Raw genomic sequence first — 19,086 nt, forward strand, 5'->3', positions numbered from 1 at the left:
TATGAAGAGCAAGAGTCAGAAACAACATCCAAACAGAAACAGGCTTCTTTTGAACCAGCTTAGTGAGGACAAAGGCAGATATGTCTGAGAATGTCCTCAGTAAAGACTGGGGACATCTTCTCAGTATGACACATGGAAAGTGTCACATCCAGCATAACAAACATGCAGAGGTGGTAGAAGTACACAAACTCAGTACTCAAGTAAACGTGCCGAAAGATTTCTCCAATACAAGTTTACCACTTTACATTTTGTCAAGTAAAAGTATTGTCTACATTTTACTTCAAGTGCAAAGCAAAAGTATTTCACTAAGAAAACCATGTATTTTAAATATTCAGTGTCTGATTTTACACTTCCATAATCGTCCTCTCGGGGGCGGTAGAAACCTGTAAATCTTGCGAAGTTACACGTTTTTTTGGCCAGTGAAGAAAAATCACGGAAGAGGGGAAAGCGATCCTGACGGCCCTACGGCTTCAAGCAGGCTAACCAGTTAACAAAGATAACTACCCACCTAACTAGCAGTTTAATCCTTCGAACAGGTTACACAGACACACGGACCGAAGGTAAAGCCACCGGATATATAACAGGGATTGAATGTGTAGTTAATGTTCTGATGCGTTTTGTGAGTCTTGACAAAAGTGGCCTCCTGCTGTTAGCTGTTAGCTGTTAGCAAGGCGTTGACAGGGCTGCTACTGTTAGCCGCTTAGCCAACCTAAGCTAACAGAAGGAATTTAGTGGTTTTCTCTCAGAGGGAAGTCAGCTGATGGGGCTTGATACTAATGCTACAGATGCCTGCTCTTATGAAGCATGACTGTCACGGTGTTTAGCGCCACAGGCTGAAGCTGAGCTCGATCTTTGGGCTTTAGCTCTATTAGCCTAGCCGGCTTCTTCCTTTTGTTTTTGTTAGTGCATTAAACGGAGTGTAATCGTGTTGTTTAACCACAGAGAGGATTAAAGTGAGACCGAGTCAGCTCAGGGCGTGGATCACACTTTTAATTTAAATCACAACATGTCCGTCTTTTCTTTTTGTCTCGTGACAGCATCAAGATGACAGCCGCACCTTACAACTACTCCTACATCTTTAAATACATCATCATCGGTGAGTAACACGGCCTGGATTATTACACCTGCTTTATCGGAGTAAAATCAGAGGTGACACGAGTTTACAAGCTCAGTGCTCAAGTAAAAAGCCTTGACTAAAAAATGTCGTAACACAATTTAAGGACCAAGTCCGTGCTGTAGAACTGGACGTTCCTTTCAGAAGTAGCAGTACAGAGGTAACATTAGTTTGGACTGATATTTAAACATTGTTTAACAAACTGATTCTGCAAACACCAACGTACAACTCTAACACAGATTGGTTCCACATGTGCCTCATAAATAAAGAATTCTCTAATGTTCAGGTCTTTTTCAGTTTATATTCATCTAATATTTTTCACCAAACATTCAAATTAAAGCTGTCAGTCAACACTTCAAAACACATTTTCATTGTTTTGTGTCAGATCCGCTGTCTACGTGTGAACCTAAGTGAACTTCTGAAGCTTCTTCTCGACGCCTCTCTCACCCAGTAGATGTGAAGTGCTTCTGATTTGTTCTCAACAGTTGAAGCTGATCTTATGTTTTACTGTGATTATTTTTTCTTTCTCTCTATCCAGGTGATATGGGAGTAGGAAAGTCTTGCTTGCTGCATCAGTTCACAGAGAAGAAATGTGAGTTCTTTTGTCCTTCTCTGTTTGGCTTGAGACAGCAGTGTTTTAGAAACCTCCAGTCTTGTGTGATAAGACTCAATTAGGAATCCAACCTTTATTCTGCACATATCAGTCCAATACCAGCTTTAAAGCTGCGGCAACTACTCCATAAATCAATTAGTCAATCAACTGGAAATTAAAGGAAAATGTCAGAGTTTAATAAATCCAGAGCTTATTTTGTATCCAATCATAAAATATCCAGATGGAACGGATGAAATAGACAAGCAGAGACTGAAAATGAGTATGACAAACACAAAATAAGAATGAAAAAATGCAAAATGACTGCAGAGAGTTTCTTTTAGTCTGGGGGTCTGAATTCTTTGGAGGAGGAGTAGAAACGTTTGTCTCATAACTCATGAATGGAGCCAGCTACTCCTAAATTGCTGTATTTTTTTCCCCCCCCCCCGGTGTTTTCAGTGCTAATGTTTACATTACTGATACTGTGTGTGTGTGTGTGTGTGTGTGTGTGTGTGTGTGTGTGTGTGTGTTAGTCATGGCGGACTGTCCTCACACTATTGGGGTGGAGTTTGGTACGCGGATCATGGAGGTCCACGGTCAGAAGGTGAAGCTGCAGATCTGGGACACAGCTGGTCAGGAAAGGTTCAGGGCTGTCACCAGGTCCTACTACAGAGGGGCTGCAGGGGCCCTCATGGTCTACGACATCACCAGGTACTGATGTGGGTGGTGGGTGGGTGTCTGAATAGAGTCTCAGGTTTATATAACACAGCAGGTGTTATATAAACCTGAGATGACACGTTCAGAAGTCATAGTTCTGACTTTCGTATTACTATTTTAAAGCATAATTTTTGTCTTTGTGTCATTCGCTGTGTGTGTGTGAGAGAAGCACTTAAACACAAGACACAAAGCGAATAAAGAGAGAAATGAAATTTAACATCCACTGTTTGTTTGGGTTTCTGAATTTGATAATTGTTTCTTCCTCTTCAGGAGAAGTACTTATAATCACCTGAGCAGCTGGCTGACAGATGCCAGAAATCTGACCAACCCAAACACGGTGAGTGTTTCTGACTCGTCTTTAACCAAATATTTCTTACTGGTTCAACTGGTGGAATCAGAGACTAGACGCTCTGCTGAGGCATCTCACCGGCAAACATCCACAATAATTCTGCTTGTTATTATAGAGCTTTTACCAGGCTTTATTTTTTCTAGATGATTGTGCAACATGTACAAACATGTGATCAGACGGCTGGTGAAACACTATTAATCTCAGTGTTTACGTTCTGTATATAACATTAAATCACAAAGGTTATAAAGTGTCTTTCACAATGATCATTTATTGTGAAAGTGAAAACTACACAAACACTTTGACTTTGGTCAGACTGCTTTAATACCGCTGTGTTTCAGGTGATCATTCTGATCGGCAACAAGGCCGACCTGGAGGCTCAGAGAGATGTGACGTACGAAGAGGCCAAACAGTTTGCTGAGGAGAATGGTGAGGAGCCTGTGTGAGCAGAGACACATTCACATGGATTCTAAGATAAAATCCTGACATTAGTCTGACTGGTTCTCATCTCTGTTATTGATCAGGTCTGCTGTTTCTAGAAGCCAGTGCTAAAACGTAAGTACACACACAAAAGTGGTTAGTAACCATTCATCACACCCAGTGTTCCTGTCAGTAATGGGTGGTGTCCTTGTAAAAACACGGGTTCTAAACCAATCATGCTGTAGAACTTTCCTGTTGGTATCAACCTGTTCTCCTGTGTTTCTCCTCCAGAGGGGAAAATGTGGAGGAGGCCTTCCTGGAGGCGGCTAAGAGGATCTACCAAAACATCCAAGATGGCAGTCTGGACCTTAATGCTGCTGAGTCTGGAGTCCAGCACAAACCGTCAGCGCCACAGGGAGGCCGCCTTAATGCCGACAGCCAACCGGCCAAAGAGGGCTGCAGCTGCTAACCACAGACAGAAACTACACACCCATCAAACACAGGACGGACAGAGACAGACAGATGCGTCCACAGAGATCTCCTGTACTTCAGGCACTAACATGCATCTTCCATCCCCAGTGCATCAACCAGTATTTAGCTGGATTATGTTTAACAAAGAGCAACACAGTCCAACCACCTGTTGTCAAAGCCAGACCTCAGGTTAGTACCCAAAACGGGATTCAGCCACCCAATCAGACAAATACCAGCGTTGGTTAAACTATGCAGCATTTCAAATTTGCATTAATGTTGAACAGGCCAGACCTAAAGTGGAATATGGTGTCAACACAATTAATCCCACTATTTGTCGCTCTGGCTCCTTCACTGTGCTAGTTCGTACTGAGGTACATCAAACATAGGTTTTTACAAAGTGACGCAGTTAAATCTGATTTATCTTCATACAGAATGCAAAACAGCCTCTTCTCCAAATACCAAGAAAGAATCTTTCTTTTGTTTCAAATAAAAAAAATGTTGAGCTCAAACTGGACTGCACCCAGTCCAAATTAAAACTTCCCTTAACCCAAACTTCAGCCAGTGTTGGTTCCTTCTGACCTGGGAGGAGGACAGTGCTAAACCATCACAAGACAGCCATGTGATTCTAGACTAAAGCTTGGCTGCTCCTAAATGTAGGCCAAGCTGGACTATTCTAAACCCAGAATAGGACAGTGCTTAGTCCAGCACCAGGAAACCCTTTCCCAACACTCACCTAATGTGATCTGCTGTAAAGTGTTTGTGATCCACTATCATTTAGTGCACAGTTGGAGTTGCCAGCACATGTAAACTTTATTCCTCACAGGAAACATTTGTTCCTCTGCTGGAATTCATGCCTCCTCTTACTTCATCACACGTGAGTTTCCACGACGCAGTGCCTGATGCTGCCCTTTGAGCTTCCTGACAGATTGTTTGGTTTTGTTATTCCATCAGTTGTTCTATGTGGACTGCTGATTCATTCCACGTAGACCAACGTTTGTAATGTTGATTGAAAGGTCTCCATTGGCCTATGTTGCTCTTTATTATCTCTTGCAAATTCCCCGACCTCATTTATGTGCAATACAAGAAGCTTTACGATGCTTCTAACTAGTGCGTGAGGCAAGTCCTACCAAATCACTGGAGAACTGCTTTAATCCCAACCGGAAAAGATCAGAACGTAGCATCACACGTACCAGGATCTCTGTAGGTAGAGGTCCACACATGCACACAGATATATGCAAAGCATTAGGGGTTGTCATGGTGTCAAACTGTTCCAGAACTAACCCCTGATAATCCAACATACAAAACCATTTTCAAAAGAAGGACATGCCTGAGGACAGTAAGACTGTCCTACAAAGTAAGATTACTAACATAAACAAGAATGTTGTTTGGACCCAGACCTACTTAGGCCCAGGTCTCTAAGAACCTAGAGGACCCTGGAAAGACTTTTGACTGACAGGAACTCTGACTACATCCAGTAACTAAACCCACCATCACTGCAGTGCTGCACTTTGCCTTTTTCTGAAAAGATCTAAAATATTTACCCAGCAGTCAGTGGTACTTTAATCCATAGCTCAGACTGATGACTGTGGGAGATTCAGCAACTAATTAATGAAGGTAAAACGGAGACTTACCTGAACCAGAATGTCAGTGAATCACGTTCTGGGTAGATTTTTATCCCGGTTTTCTTCTTTTCCCCAAAGCGACACACACACAGTATAATCACATTCCACCAGGTGACAGTTGCTTGCATCCCTCTGTCTTGAGCTGATTTTTAGGGCAGAAATGATGTAGATCTTTGTAATTCCTGCTCGTTCTGTTGGTTTGGTTTTCTTTGTAACGGGAGGCTGGGATTATACTTTATTCTTGTTTCTGGTTGATTACAGCATCACATGTAGCTCATTATAATAGTGCAGATTGTAAACTAAGTATTAGCTCTGTCAAAGTGAGACAACATTTGGAAGATCTGCTAAATAGGTACATTTAGGTGCATTTATTGGAACTCAACAATGATGCCTTCCAAAAAAAACTTCTTACTTCCAGGGCAAATCAAAATACCCAAGCTTTAATATCCTGATGTACTTAAGTTTCCCCCAGTTTCACCAACACAATGATTAAACGTTAAAGAAACAAACTGTGTTTAGTGGATAATTCTGGCTCTGCATGAACCAGCTCCATCAGTAAATTTTGTTCCACACATTCCAGCTTTAACTATCTTCAACAATAGAACAACATCCTCAATGTAGCTCAGATAGTTTTAGTTCTTTATTTTAAAGCTGCGGTATTTGTTTTTGTGGCCTGTAGGTTAAAAAAAAAACCAACAAGGTGACTGATGCATAGTTTAATTCCAATTTTCTGATAGATTAAAGATGGATTTACTCTAAATCAGCTCTGAGGCTTTGTTATTCATTAAAACAACGAAAATCTTAAATCAAAGTTATGAAAAGTTGGTTAATTTTGACATTCCAAGTTGAAGATTTTACCTAAAACAGTTAATCTTTTTTATAAGTAAAACTTTACATATACATTGTGGAAAAAATGTAATGGTAAAAATGATTTGGTCGCTTCTGGGACTCTGGACGTTTAAATAACATTTATTTGGATTTTAAACAACTACTGTTGCATTTCATGGGGAAAGGAATTGTCCTGCCCCGCTTGCTTTTCATCTCCTTGTCCTCTGGGACAATTTGGGTTCTGGTCTGGAGTCTCAGTGAGATCCTGTTATTTTAAAGCCAGTATAACCTGTTGTTGGACGTCTTTAATGAAACTATTTGTGGTTGATGCATTTTTAAAGTTTAACACGTTTTCAAAGAGCAAACGTGTCTCATATGTCAAGCAGGAGACACTGAATTCAGAAAGTAGAATGAAGTTCAGGATGTTTGTGTCGATCGTCAGGTGAACGTTCACTTTTGCCGTAATTGTCCTTCATGTAATCGATGACCACTGCTCTTTAAATGTTGGTGACAAAATTCAGTCCTTGTTTTGTGTAAAATTACATTCCAGAGTTTAACTGAAGTTCATGACACGTCTGAGTTAGAGTCAGCGTGTTCCCCTCTTTTAGTTCCTTTCCTCCCACTGCAGCTCTGCAGAGAAGCACTGAGGGAACTCAGTATTAAAAAGACTTTGGAAGCCTTAAGTTCAAACATGAAAACATTTTTGCACAAAACCACGACTCTGGATTTTATCTCCCATCACTTCCATTAAAAGCTGTATTAACAGCAGCTGAACACTTGAAAAATGACGTAAATATTCTTAAAAGTTTAGTCTTGACCGCTGCCTTAAGGTTCCTTCGCCAAAGGAAAACAAAAACCATTCAAAAGAGCCGTCTGTCCGCACAGTGTTACCACACATCATCTGCTTTTATTAAATCCTGGTTCTGCTCTGAAACTCACAATTTTGAGGCATTAACAATAATCAGGTGGAACACAACACAAAACAGTTCATAGATACACACAACATCTACATTTCTTTCTAAAACAAATTCTTGTGTATCCAAACCCTTTCAGCTACTGGGTGTATTTGTAACAAAAACTACATTTTAAATTGTTAAACTAATCAGCCAGATGGAGGTAATGAATAAATATGAATAAGTGGTGAAATATGTGGTTTGATCCTCGTTCAATGGCTGTAACAGGCTCTGTACATTTGAGCTTTTCTGTAACGTCTGTTGATTTTGTTTGCTAACAAACATGCTTCGTATGACTCTTGACTATTTATATTCTAAATCTGTCAATTTTCTTCAGCTGTATCTTGCATTGTACGACCATGGGGATTCACTTATTTGTAAATAAAGTATAAATATATACTGTAAATGTGCTGGTGACTATGCTGAGAAATGATTTTAGTGCCGGCAACATGTTACTGTGGTTCTTTAAAATGAACCCATATTCTAGGACTGAATCTATGGAACCTTATGTCACAATTTCTTGATACTATTGATACTTTAGAAAATTCAGAGTGACCAGTTTTACCAACAAGATAAACTGGAAGTTTCTTTACTTTGTTACTTTGGACATCAAATCTCAATTTTTGTCAGTGCAGAGCTTTTGTACAAACCTTTACAAATAAAGTCAAGATATTCTGAAAATATAAGAAACAACAAAATTTTTTTTAAATTTGAACAGGATTAGTCAGAATATTATAAGAATTGTATAATTCAATGTGAAAATGCAGTACGGAACAGTTGGATGTTCTTTTAATCATAACTAAAGGCAATATTTCATTAACCCATTCAGCGGGATGCAAACCTTTGCACTAATTAGATTTTTTTTGAATGATTTATTGTTATGGATTTAACTTCGACCCCCTTCAGGTTTCTGTCAGAGTAAGGGGATTCAGACTGAACCCTGAACGTGGCATCATAACGCACATCCAGCTAGAACAAATGATATTTCATGATTAGAAGTAACAAAAGGGGTCAAAGAGTGTATAAGAATTCTGAGGCGGTAAAATAAAAATTGATGCAAAAGTTTGCATCTCCCTTTCTAATGAAACAACATTTGCACAACAGAATGTGCACTGAATGTTATGTTGACAAAAAATAAAATAAAATAAGCAGATGCAAACTTTTGCACCCAACTGTACTAAAAATATATTCAGGATGAGGGGGAAAAAAATCCTACGATTAAAGTCCATATTCTGAGTAATAAAAACATTATTCTTACAATACTTTACACATCAGGACATTTTTAGAATAATCTTGATAATAATCTTAATCTTGATTTTTATTGCCATTAGAATATTAGGTGAATTATTATTTCAACTTGATTCTTGTAATATTCTGAGAAGTTGAAATGATCTAATATAACATTTTAGAATATCCCAACTTTATTTTCAGTTTCTTTGGTTTATTGTTTTTGTAAAACTGCACATTTAACAGGAACGTGTGAAGCAAGTTGAAGTTGGGATTTCAGGAGCTGATTTATTGAGGTTTGATATTTAACAAAACAGAACAGAGCAGTTTTACATAACTGTTGAGCAGAAAAAGTCACTTTAGTTGGATGATTGAAGGATCCACTCCAGTTCAGATGTGTCCTGTTTCCACTCATATAAAGATGAGTCTCTTTAAAGTGTCAGTGAGGAAAAACCCTGACAACAAAGCCGACAGCAGCACGTCGATTCAGCTGAGGGGGTTTTTCCCTGAGAAGCTGCAACTACTACTTCATTTTCTGTTCCAGTGACTGGTTAAATATGCAAATATATTCACGTTATTTTAGGGTTTTAGGTTTTCAGAGTTTTACTGGCTGCAATGATTCCTTCTGTTCATACTGGCTGCTTAAGGGCTTTTCATAGAAGGGCTGAGGACCAGGAGCCACAGTCCATTTTCTTTGCAGCGCTGAGTTTAATTATTCATGTAGACGTCTCCTAAAATTTGGTCTTTATTCAGAGTCTAGTTCTGTTTCTGCTTTGAGCGACAGTGTATAGGAACAAAAAGAGGTATTTCTGTATAAAGAAAAGGCTGAAGCTCTGGAAGAGTTAGACCCAACGTGACTGAAGCCTCTTACTGTCTGCACATAAACTTCAGAAGACGACTCTGGGTTTGGCCCCCATCACAAGAACGAACATGAGGAATGGTTATAGCAGTAAAACCTGATCTGCGTTTCATATGGACACCAGACTGTTTAAAAATTGTGAACCTGTCCTTTAAAGCCTCCACAAGGAGGAGACCAGGTCATGTCCAGGGGGTCCAGACTATTACCAAGGCAGCAGACTGACACAGGATGATTGTCCCCAGGACCTGCTGCATGGATGCTAATAGTCTGGCTCTTCTCTACACAACATTCAGAGAGCAGTGCAGGAAGCAGCTGTCTCAGAGACCTGTCCTACCACCCAAACCCGAGACTGATGTGAAAAACCTGAAACGTGAACAGAAACACCCAGTGTTGCAGCTTCAGAGATAAAAACCACCTCCTGTGAGGACCCAGGGTCACCGGGCTGAAGTCATCCTCAGTGTGTGTCCTCCTCTCACGGTGCTGATTGACAGCTGAGGGTCTGTGACATCACTACGTGGTTCTGCTCTTAGGGGCGGGCTCTGTCTCATGCTCGTACTCGATCGCCACGTACGCCCGCTTCTTCCTCGCCACCGAGCCATTGGCTGGAGATTTGCCTTTAGACCTGAAGGCCTTCGTCGTCTGCTCCTCCTCTTCACTCGACTCCTCCTCCTCGTCGCTGCTCGTCTTCAGTTTGTTCATGTCCTGAGAGGAGAAACAAATCAACATTCAGATGAAAACATGTCCGATTGCACACGTGGGCTAAAACGTCATCATGAATTAACCTGCTGAGCATTTTATTCATTGACTGGTTGTTAAAGCAGCACCAAGTTTTGTCTGATCAACGCTCTGAACTGCTAAAGGTTAAACAGCAAAATAAACTTCTGAACAAGAGAACCAAGCTTTTCCTCAACAAAACAAGCACACGATAATGACGTGTTGGAGTTAAACAAGCTTCAATCTCTCTTCAGAGATTTACCTCAAAGTCGCTCAGGTCGCTCTCTTCCACTTCATCTTCTGCCACAAACTCTCGCTTCCCAACGTCCTGCAAACGCAACCATCAAGGTTTCAAATGCAGAACTGTAGTAGTGTCACTTCTTCTACTCAGATAAAGAACACTGAACATAATGAGACAATCCCTCATCACCTCATCCTCCTCCTCCTCCTCCTCCTCTTCTTCCTCAGAATCTGACTCGCTCTCCACATCCTGCTGCTCCAGAGCTTTGTCGAAAGCGTGGATGGGGAAGTTGTAGATGTCTCCGTACTGAAAAGACATGACACAACTTTTCATTATCCGACAATCAGTTGAACTCAATACAGTTTGTTTAAAAAAGAAAAGAAAAACACAGTAGGAAGTTGCAGTTTCTGTGACCTGCAGCAGAGTAAGAACCAGTTCACCTTCAGTAATGTTAGGAGCTTCACAGAAGGAAAAGGTAGAATAAAGATTTATTTTCACCTGGTGAGGAGCAGAATGAGTGAGGGGCTCAGCACTATGTCTATGGTTTAGTTGGATATGTCATTACTACAGTTTGGTGACTGGTTCTTAAGCCATAACTAATATTATTTAACCTTTATTAGCATAATAACTGTAGTAAAATAAAAACTTAACCATATGCACAGAATCAAAAAGGGATGTGAAAAATCAGATGTGATCAAATGCTGCACTCTGATATGATAAAGCCCGTCGTACCGTTCCCTGTTTGAGTCTCTCCAGCAGCTCCTTCTCGATGGCGTTGTCCAGCTGAGCGGCGATCAGAGCTTTCTCCTACAAACAGGAGACACAGACGGTCAGTAATCACGTTGACATCGTGCTTCTCCCTGCGTGGACTTTAACTCACCTCCTTCCTCTTCTCTCTCTGTTCCACCTTCCTGCTGAGAGGAACAAGCTTCCTCCTACAAACAGAAATCAAACATCAATCTTGTGTCCAGTGTTTCCTCAATTACAGACATTTCCATGTGAATGTGACTTTTACACCATGTGCATAATCCAACCTTTAACTGACCTAAATGCCAAATTAGCCAAGAAAAAAAAACAGAACCAAAACTAAATCATTAAAAAAAACAAAGTTGATACATCAGTGTCATTCTGCTGATTTCAGGATAAGATTAAAGTCTGGTTCCTTTTTTCAGGTTCTTTGCAAAAGCAACTTTCACTTCTTAGCTTCTGTTTTGTTGTTCCACACGTCCCTAAACACCCGTGTAGCAAAGTGAAGGATTCATGGTGGAAGGACTATTTTCTGTCCCTGTCTTATTTAAGGACACATGCATACAGAATATGTCAAAACCGTCTCAGTGCTTCTTGTGTCATCTGTCTGTTATATACAATATTTCTAATTTTTAAAAGTAATATTGAGCAGATTTTAGACTCCAGGTGTTTGTGGAAACAGCATCAGTAATAATATTTAATATACTTATTATATAATATTTGCCCCGTGCTTTTACTTGATGCAGTATGTTGTAATACTTGACCACAGTACTCACTGTCTCTTGAGCACCAGCTTGCGCATGCGGATCAGGTACTGCGTGATTTTGGTGAATCTCTGTTTACACTTGTGTCTGATGAATCGAGGCCAGTAGATCAAATTCTCATCAATCTGTTCCAGAGCTTTCTCATAGTTTTTACTGAGTTTCACCTGTAAATAAAAAAAACTTTGATGTTAACAAGCAGTAACGTTTAACATTCAACAACAAGAACAGGTACTGCATTTCTTAAACGTGGCCGATTTATTTTACATTATACAAATCTAAATGAAAACACCAACTGCTTAAAAGTAAAAACTGAAATGTTTGAAGCTCTAAGGCAGTTTTTTTACAGCATGTTGTAGCTAAAAGTGAAGCCCTGATTCTACATGTGAATTAAACAAGGACAAAGAGATGCTGACCTTCTCCCACATCTTTGCAGGAAAAGCTGCTCGTTCAATCACCTTCATGTAGAGAAAACACTGACCTGAGGAAAAAAGACAATTGTTAAATCGCTGTATTAGTCATTGCTTCACATTTGCCTGTACTTTATCACAAATGGGGTGGAGCGACATGTCAACATAATCAATTATGAAAATACAGCAATTTACATATCGTGCGTCCTCGCTTCTTGAACAGGGCCTAAATTAATGTCTCATTGTCCTGAGGAAACTAAAATTGCACCTGGGACACAAAGATTTGAGCTCACAGAGCGTGTATTCAGTTGTTAAAGGTTAACTAGAGCACGAAGAAATAAATGTTTGTGTTCTGACATCACTGGATATGAATTCTTCAAGACATCAGTCAATAAGAAAGTCTGACTGATGATGGAGCTCAGGCAAATGTCCCTGTCTGAGAGTCAAAGAGTCAAAGTTACATCAGTGTTTGTTCGGGTACCCGAGTAAAAACATTCCGTAAATTAACGATCTATAGGAGGAAATGATCCAAACGCTCGTTAAACAATCACGTGCAGAAAAGTGATCATTTCAGCTGTGACCACAGTTTCAAATCCACCGTCATGTGTTCACCACAACAAACATGTTGGTTAATTGCTAAGAAAACAGTTTACAAGTTGTTCAACTCAACTTTTAACGTGTCACGTGAAAAAATAAGTCTGATTAAATAATTACTTTTTATATAGTTATAATAGCAACTTGTACTCAGTGTACTTTTAAAATGTTGTTCAGACTTTGTCTCATATCCATGTTTTGTCTTATAGTGTTTGCAGAACTGCTCCAAGGTCAGTTATTGTCTAACAGCAGATCATCCCACACTGTAGTGACCCAGAGTCACTTCATGCTCACAGCTGCTTATCAAATGCTGAAGCTTCTTTACTGATCACACTTGAGTGTCTGAGACCAGATATTGTCATTTTTGCCATGACAGAATGTAGCTGACAGAATCAGAATGATTTCATTTTTCACAATTATTCTGCACAAAACATAGGAGTACTGGTCTGTCCAACCTGTGGGTGGGACAATACAATCATAGGAAATCGTGCATAAATTAAAAAAAAACCTTGACTGCAATAATCTATGGTATATGGGAGGATTTGAAGCAGAGAACAAACAACATGGGGATCTGCCAGCTCTGCTAATTGAGTTATTTTGTTGTTGAATTGCTAAATGTAGATTGCATCACTTTCCTTGAACTTCCATGGAACTAGTCAGTAAAACACAGATCAGCAGTAAAGACTCGACTAGTTTTTGTTTGGCAAATAAAGTCCTGCAGTGCAGATTGTGTCATATCTGTTTGTTTAAAGAGAAGATGATTTAATAAAATATTGAAAAATTAATGACTGAATTTAAATTTTTTGTAAAATTAAATGCCATATAGTTATATTCATTGAAAAAAAAAAAGAGCTTAATGAGGAAATAATAGATTAATTGAAAAATGAATGGTTAGGTGCAGCCCCAACTACAAATAATTTACAGTTAGTGGACTGAAAGACTTCACCTTTCTCCTCTCTGATGGTGGCGTACTGGCTGTTGGCCAGAGGACAGGACGAGCGGTTACACAGTCCTGTGATGTTGTATTCATTACGACAGAAGTTCTGACTCTTCGTCCTGAAGGGAAGGATGAGAGAGAAAAACAAGACAGAATAAAACCTCCGGCTCATTTTCTTTGCTCTCAGAGCGGAAACGTTGGGTTTGTTTAATGCAGCTGTGCCGTACAGAGACTCAACACCATCAAACATTAGTCCTGAGGTCCATCCATTCAGATTCTGCCACTTATCAAAGGTCGAGTCACAGTGAGGTCGTCCAGATACCCCAGCCCCTCCTGGGAGAACCCAATACTTTACAAAAGTCTCTCCAGCTCAGTCTACGTCTGCTAACATTGGACATGTGTTGTACATTCGAACATATCCCAGAGCCCCCTACTACAAAATTTGGAATATGTTCGAAATAGCCCATGTGTGAGTAGATCAAGTCACTGTCCTGAGGACTTGCAGTGAGACAATTGTTGGGCGTTGACAATGTTTCTATCAGGACACTGGTGTTGCTTCTGGGGCCGTAAACAACACACTGATCTCCCCATACATTGTGTCATGTTGTGTCTACTGCACACTCTCTGACCACACACACATCCCACTTGGAGAATCGTGCTGTGTACTAGTTCTTCACACAGCAGTGCAAACAAGCTCTAATCACAACAGAAAGAGTTGTGGGAGACAGAAACATTAGTGTGTAATTGCAAAGAAAATCCAGGGAACAGTGGACCTCATCTTAGTATTGTAATCAGTGTGACACTTACTTCACTTTGTAGGAGCAGAACTGCTTGTTTCCAATAACGTCCCAGATCACCTGCAGGAAGCAGATGTAACATGTAACATCCACTCAGTTAAGACCAGAAGCCAAAAAGCACAATACTCTTATATTAATGCACTGTACCTTTGAAAATATTCCCTTTACCTAAATAAAATACAACACACATCAAAAAGCCTTTGCTGTTAAGTAGCAGACGGATGAGATTTAGGTGCTAAATATAACAACCAGCTTCATTCTTCCCACTGGAAAAAGCTGCGGCAACATTCTCCAGTACAGCATTAATAATACAGTAATAACAATACTAATAACATTACCATTCAATTCCACAAGATAAAGAAGCAAACTTAACAGTTTTAAGCAGAAATCCACATTTTATACTAATCGGTGATTCGTCTCAAGCTGTGACAGTTACAGCTGAGAACTACACAAAACTAACTTTAAAAGTCGTTTTTTTCCACCAAAGGTTGGTTTGATGTTTGACAGTAAAACTGGATCTAATGAGCTCAGGCTGAAGCGGTTCAAACACTGATTTAACTTTACATCTCTGTCGGCGTGTTATTAGTACAAAATAACCGCTGTATATTCAAATTAAGACCATTTACAATTTACACAATTTCAATGGTTAGCGCTGAGCTAACGTTAGCATCACTTACTGGAGTAACGTTACATTTAAAGCTTGGTTTTAAGTCGATTTGAACACTTACATCATCGTGCTGCATTTTCAGTCCGTCACAGAGCTGCTCGCCGCCTTTACTCGCTACTCACAATAAATCGGAGCTACACAAATATAAAGAAGTTTGTCTGTCTTCAAAGCCACATGGACAGTCAGAGAGCCACCATTTCTGTTTGCATGGACCAGACTCACGAAATCACGAAGTGAGGAAACATCGCGATATTTGAAAACTTTATTAACAACTAGACGAATGAACAACTAGAGAGGCAGTTCGCGGCAGCCCGGAGGAAGGCCGGATCGGGCGGTCCGACCCGGTTCTACAAGGGAAATATGATAAGATAACACTTTATTGATATCACAATGGGAAATTCCACCATTCCAGCATCGGAATTACATTACATGTACCCTACATGACATTTCCTATATGACCTATATTAGTAGAAACGCATTGACACCAAAATTCACAACAGATCTTGAACGTAGCATGAATACTCAACGCACGTTCAACTCAGCCTTTTCGCGAGGCGCAGCCTGAGCTCATCAAAGTAAAAGTCTCGAATGTGAGCAGTTGGTGAACCTGACCGAGTGTGGGGCAAAATATTAGAAACTATTTCAAAGTCTAAACACACACACAGAAACAAAGACCCATTTCCTTTCATTTTTAAAAAATATTTATTTTGTTCTCTGCATTTTTTTCATTTTTGTTAATCTTACCTAATCCAACAATCAGTGTGCAAATTCCCCATGTGTATTTCTTTATCTATTATGAGTAATTTCTACATATTTATACATTTATTTGGTTTCATTATTACAAAGAAATTCTACTTAGAAGTGGAAATAAATAAATGTAGACAAAAATACGTTAGAAAGTAAAAAGGCAAACAAAATTGACAAATCAAGTTTGTTTAATTTTATAATTACTTATTTATTTATAAATAATTTTCAGTCATTTCATAATATACTTATTAATATTGCTATTGTTTGCCTTGTACTTCACTTGTAAGTCGCTTTGGATAAAAGCATCTGCTAAATGACTAAATGTAAATGTATATACTTTCTTCCATTTTTGCTCTTAAACATCTATAATTAGTGATAATGCAGAATGTGCTGAACCATCGTCTCCCATCATATCTGTCTCAACGTTTACCTGTGTTGCACCTGAAAGTGTTTCCGCTCTGAGCTCGACCCTTTTACTTATTACACAGTTTAGGGAATCAAGCTGTTGACTGATTAACATATTTTGAGTCAGTGATTGTCCGGTTCAGGATCAGAAAGGCTGAGGCGCATGACGTAACAAGGTTGTGAGGCTGCACCTGTCACGGAGGAACCCGTGAACGTACCAATCATCACTTGCTTGAACCGAAAGGATCGAACAATCATGGTGGCGGAGAATGTTTCTGTTCCGCCTGTCCAGCTCTCTGACTGACGGTGTTACACCACACAACTCGTCAGTTCATGGATTATATTTTATTCGTCATCACGTCACAAATTATCACAAATATCTGACGTCATCAAATCATGTCCATGCTTTATTTTTACGACAATAAAACAGAAGACCGTACTCTCCTTGGCAGAGATGCATTGTGGGAGTAAACGCTATTAAAAAGACAGGAACAGCGACAACCGGTGCTGCGGAGTAAAACATCACCGGCGAGCAGGAGCCACACACACACACACACACACACACACACGCACAAACAAACACGCACACACACACACACGCACGCACGCACACACATTGCTAATAAAGCTGCTTGTCTTGTATTGAGGCTGCACAGATGATGTGTTTAGGGTCAAACCCTGATAACACTCACTTTCAGCCTAGATGAAAGTAGACAGCTGTGGTGTAAAGCAGTCATCACACAGTTAGCTGGTAGAAATGAGCGGAGACCTAATTTTATGTGAAATTACACATGTGCATTAATAATTAACAAATACAACCCATTGTTGTTTATACAGAATCTGAGATCTGAGCGTCTTTGAGATTCCTAATTGAAAAAACAAAGAAAGGCTGGTTTCTATTTACCTGGTTGCAGAGCTGTGCAGCACCGCTCTCACACCTGTTATCTTCGCTCTTTTGTTCCGCCCTAGTTATTCGATCTACTTCACAATGCTTTGTTGTAAAAACTTCATTCAACTTCCTAAACGTATGTTTTAGAAGATGTGTACTATTACTTTTCTCTTTAGTCTCTTTTATAATTTTTATTTTATTTAACTTTATTATCCCCATGTAAGTCAATGACACTTGAAACTTCCCTTCCACTTGCCTCTTTTGATCAGCTTCCTGTATCGTCATAGACACTTTCAAATCTTTGTCTGTTGATCAGCTTCTTTGTATCTTTTATTCTTCTTGAATAAACGCAGTTTTAGTTTGAGGCACGTTTAGGTGATTTTGCCTTCTCTCCATTAGTGTGTATTGCGGGATGTTGGAGCAGCTAGAGTGGGTGACATCACACGCACCAACTTCTCAGCCTAAATTTTAAACAACCTTTTTATTCAGGCAACTTTTGTCTTTCATAAATGAATGTAAAATTTATACATTCAAACGTAGGTATTTTTGTATTCTTTCAGGAAATGTGACAGGACTTACGGTTCTAAGTGTCCAGAAGCAGAGATAGCGCCGTCTGAAACTCCCATTGAAGCCCATTGTAAGCGAGGTCCTGAAATTCTCCTCAAATCAGAAACGGGCTTTTTTAAAATCGCCACCACGCCTTCATTTTCTGGAGTCTCTTCAAATAAAGTACATCACCTTGTTTGGTGAAGCCTACAGACGCTCACAGTTTTCAAAATGTTTTTAATAGGACCAATACTTTTTCATATTTTGTACATTTTGCGAGGCAAAGTCTGCGGCGTTCACATCCTGTCTTCTGCATATGTGAGTGATTGAGAACGTTGAAAGCAGTTGTTGTCATGGTAACGGACACAGCCGAATCAGGTCATGTGATCAGCCTCAGCGCTGTGTCCAAACACTTTACCCTGACAGTTTTTCTCCCTCAACATACACAGTGGACACACACACACACTCAGAAAGTACACTAATACAAAGAAACACACTCACTCACACAACATTAAAAAGCAATGTGGGTTTTTCTGACGGACCGATTAACTGTGTTGGTTATAGTGACTCCTGTTCCATGGAGGCTGTTTGTCAGCTCGGTCATTTTGTCTCCTCCTGACAGAACAGGTCAACATTTGTAGATACAAGTCTACAGTCACTGAGAGGAAGTTGATGCAACACTCTGCTGTACATAGTGGTTATGATAGAAAAGGTTTATGTTGTAGCCTGACTTGACAATACTGACCTCCAGAAAACAGACTTTCAAAATAAAAGCAGTTTTGTTACTTTTTTCCAATTTTGTTTGCATTTAAATACTAAAATGAGTTTGTGGTGAAGTCTACTTATAGTAATAGGTCCAGATTCTAACATAAGCAAAGACTTTTCTTTCTAATTTTAATCAACTTTTGTTAGTTCAACTTTTCCTGTAAGTGGTTTCTCCCAGTCTTGTTTCTTTCTCCTTTTGTCCGTATTTATGTCTCATCATCTTCTGCATCTGTTCAATGTTTTCCTGTTTTGCAGCTTTAAATCATGCAAACTTGTCCACTCTCAGCAGCTTCATTTATCATAGTAATATTATTTGGAAGAGCATGTATCATTAATAAGCTTATACATGATTTTCTAACTTCATTAGTGATTTATTAGTGAATTATCTTTCAGGAAGAGACCAAACATTTCTAGAAAACTGTGGTTGTATGGCTGTATGCCTCCACCATCTCTGTCCAGTATCAGATTCTTTGACTCCAAGTTGACATTTGTGCCAGTTTTGAAGAAATTTCCTTTAAGATGTTTCTGAGACATCATGTTTACAAGAAAGGGCATGAGACGACCAAAAGGGACTAATGTGGTCCACCACTGCTCCCAGAAATGCCTCTGGCTCACAGGAAGTAGACAAATTAAAGTTTGTCAGCATTTGTGTTGGTTTGAGATACCGTCTGTTAGGGTGTATGATTGTTTGCAAGTGAAGCACAAAAGAGTGACAGTGAG

The 19,086-nt window shown here is 39.6% G+C and overlaps 2 protein-coding genes and 1 non-coding gene across 3 annotated transcripts; 1 reads left to right on the forward strand and 2 right to left on the reverse strand.

The window, feature by feature from the left end:
* Positions 1 to 404: 404 nt before the first annotated feature.
* Positions 405 to 7,470, forward strand: LOC137135837 (ras-related protein Rab-14-like). Its single transcript, XM_067520479.1, has 8 exons — positions 405 to 560; positions 1,038 to 1,096; positions 1,653 to 1,706; positions 2,237 to 2,414; positions 2,691 to 2,757; positions 3,108 to 3,195; positions 3,291 to 3,321; positions 3,478 to 7,470. The coding sequence occupies exons 2-8, from the start codon at positions 1,045 to 1,047 to the stop codon at positions 3,653 to 3,655; spliced, it is 648 nt and encodes a 215-aa protein (XP_067376580.1). The 5' UTR covers positions 405 to 560; positions 1,038 to 1,044; the 3' UTR covers positions 3,656 to 7,470.
* On the reverse strand, positions 6,823 to 15,252 carry mak16 (MAK16 homolog (S. cerevisiae)). The gene is made up of 10 exons (XM_067520471.1): positions 15,076 to 15,252; positions 14,358 to 14,407; positions 13,560 to 13,669; positions 12,026 to 12,090; positions 11,625 to 11,776; positions 10,982 to 11,036; positions 10,834 to 10,908; positions 10,291 to 10,407; positions 10,123 to 10,188; positions 6,823 to 9,848 (listed from the first exon to the last, which is right to left on the reverse strand). The coding sequence occupies exons 1-10, from the start codon at positions 15,088 to 15,090 to the stop codon at positions 9,657 to 9,659; spliced, it is 897 nt and encodes a 298-aa protein (XP_067376572.1). The 5' UTR covers positions 15,091 to 15,252; the 3' UTR covers positions 6,823 to 9,656.
* Positions 15,253 to 16,309: 1,057 nt separating this feature from the next.
* On the reverse strand, positions 16,310 to 16,413 carry LOC137136847 (small nucleolar RNA U13). The gene has a single exon (XR_010915635.1). It is a non-coding gene; the product is annotated as a small nucleolar RNA U13 (small nucleolar RNA).
* Between the last annotated feature and the right edge of the window lie 2,673 nt (positions 16,414 to 19,086).

This window comes from Channa argus, chromosome 11, assembly GCF_033026475.1.
Source record: "Channa argus isolate prfri chromosome 11, Channa argus male v1.0, whole genome shotgun sequence".
Taxonomy (NCBI): domain Eukaryota; kingdom Metazoa; phylum Chordata; class Actinopteri; order Anabantiformes; family Channidae; genus Channa; species Channa argus.

Bases quoted from the DNA above. Each gene is read 5' to 3' on its own strand.
- LOC137135837 (XM_067520479.1), top strand. From the start codon at position 1,045: ATGACAGCCGCACCTTACAACTACTCCTACATCTTTAAATACATCATC. The intron at 2,758-3,107 runs GTGAGTGTTTCT...GCTGTGTTTCAG, and splicing joins ATCTGACCAACCCAAACACG to GTGATCATTCTGATCGGCAA. The intron at 3,322-3,477 runs GTAAGTACACAC...TTTCTCCTCCAG, and splicing joins CTAGAAGCCAGTGCTAAAAC to AGGGGAAAATGTGGAGGAGG.
- mak16 (XM_067520471.1), bottom strand. The intron at 11,777-12,025 runs GTCAGCATCTCT...TTTTATTTACAG, and splicing joins CTGCAAAGATGTGGGAGAAG to GTGAAACTCAGTAAAAACTA. The intron at 11,037-11,624 runs GTGAGTACTGTG...TTCTGTTTGTAG, and splicing joins AAGCTGGTGCTCAAGAGACA to GAGGAAGCTTGTTCCTCTCA.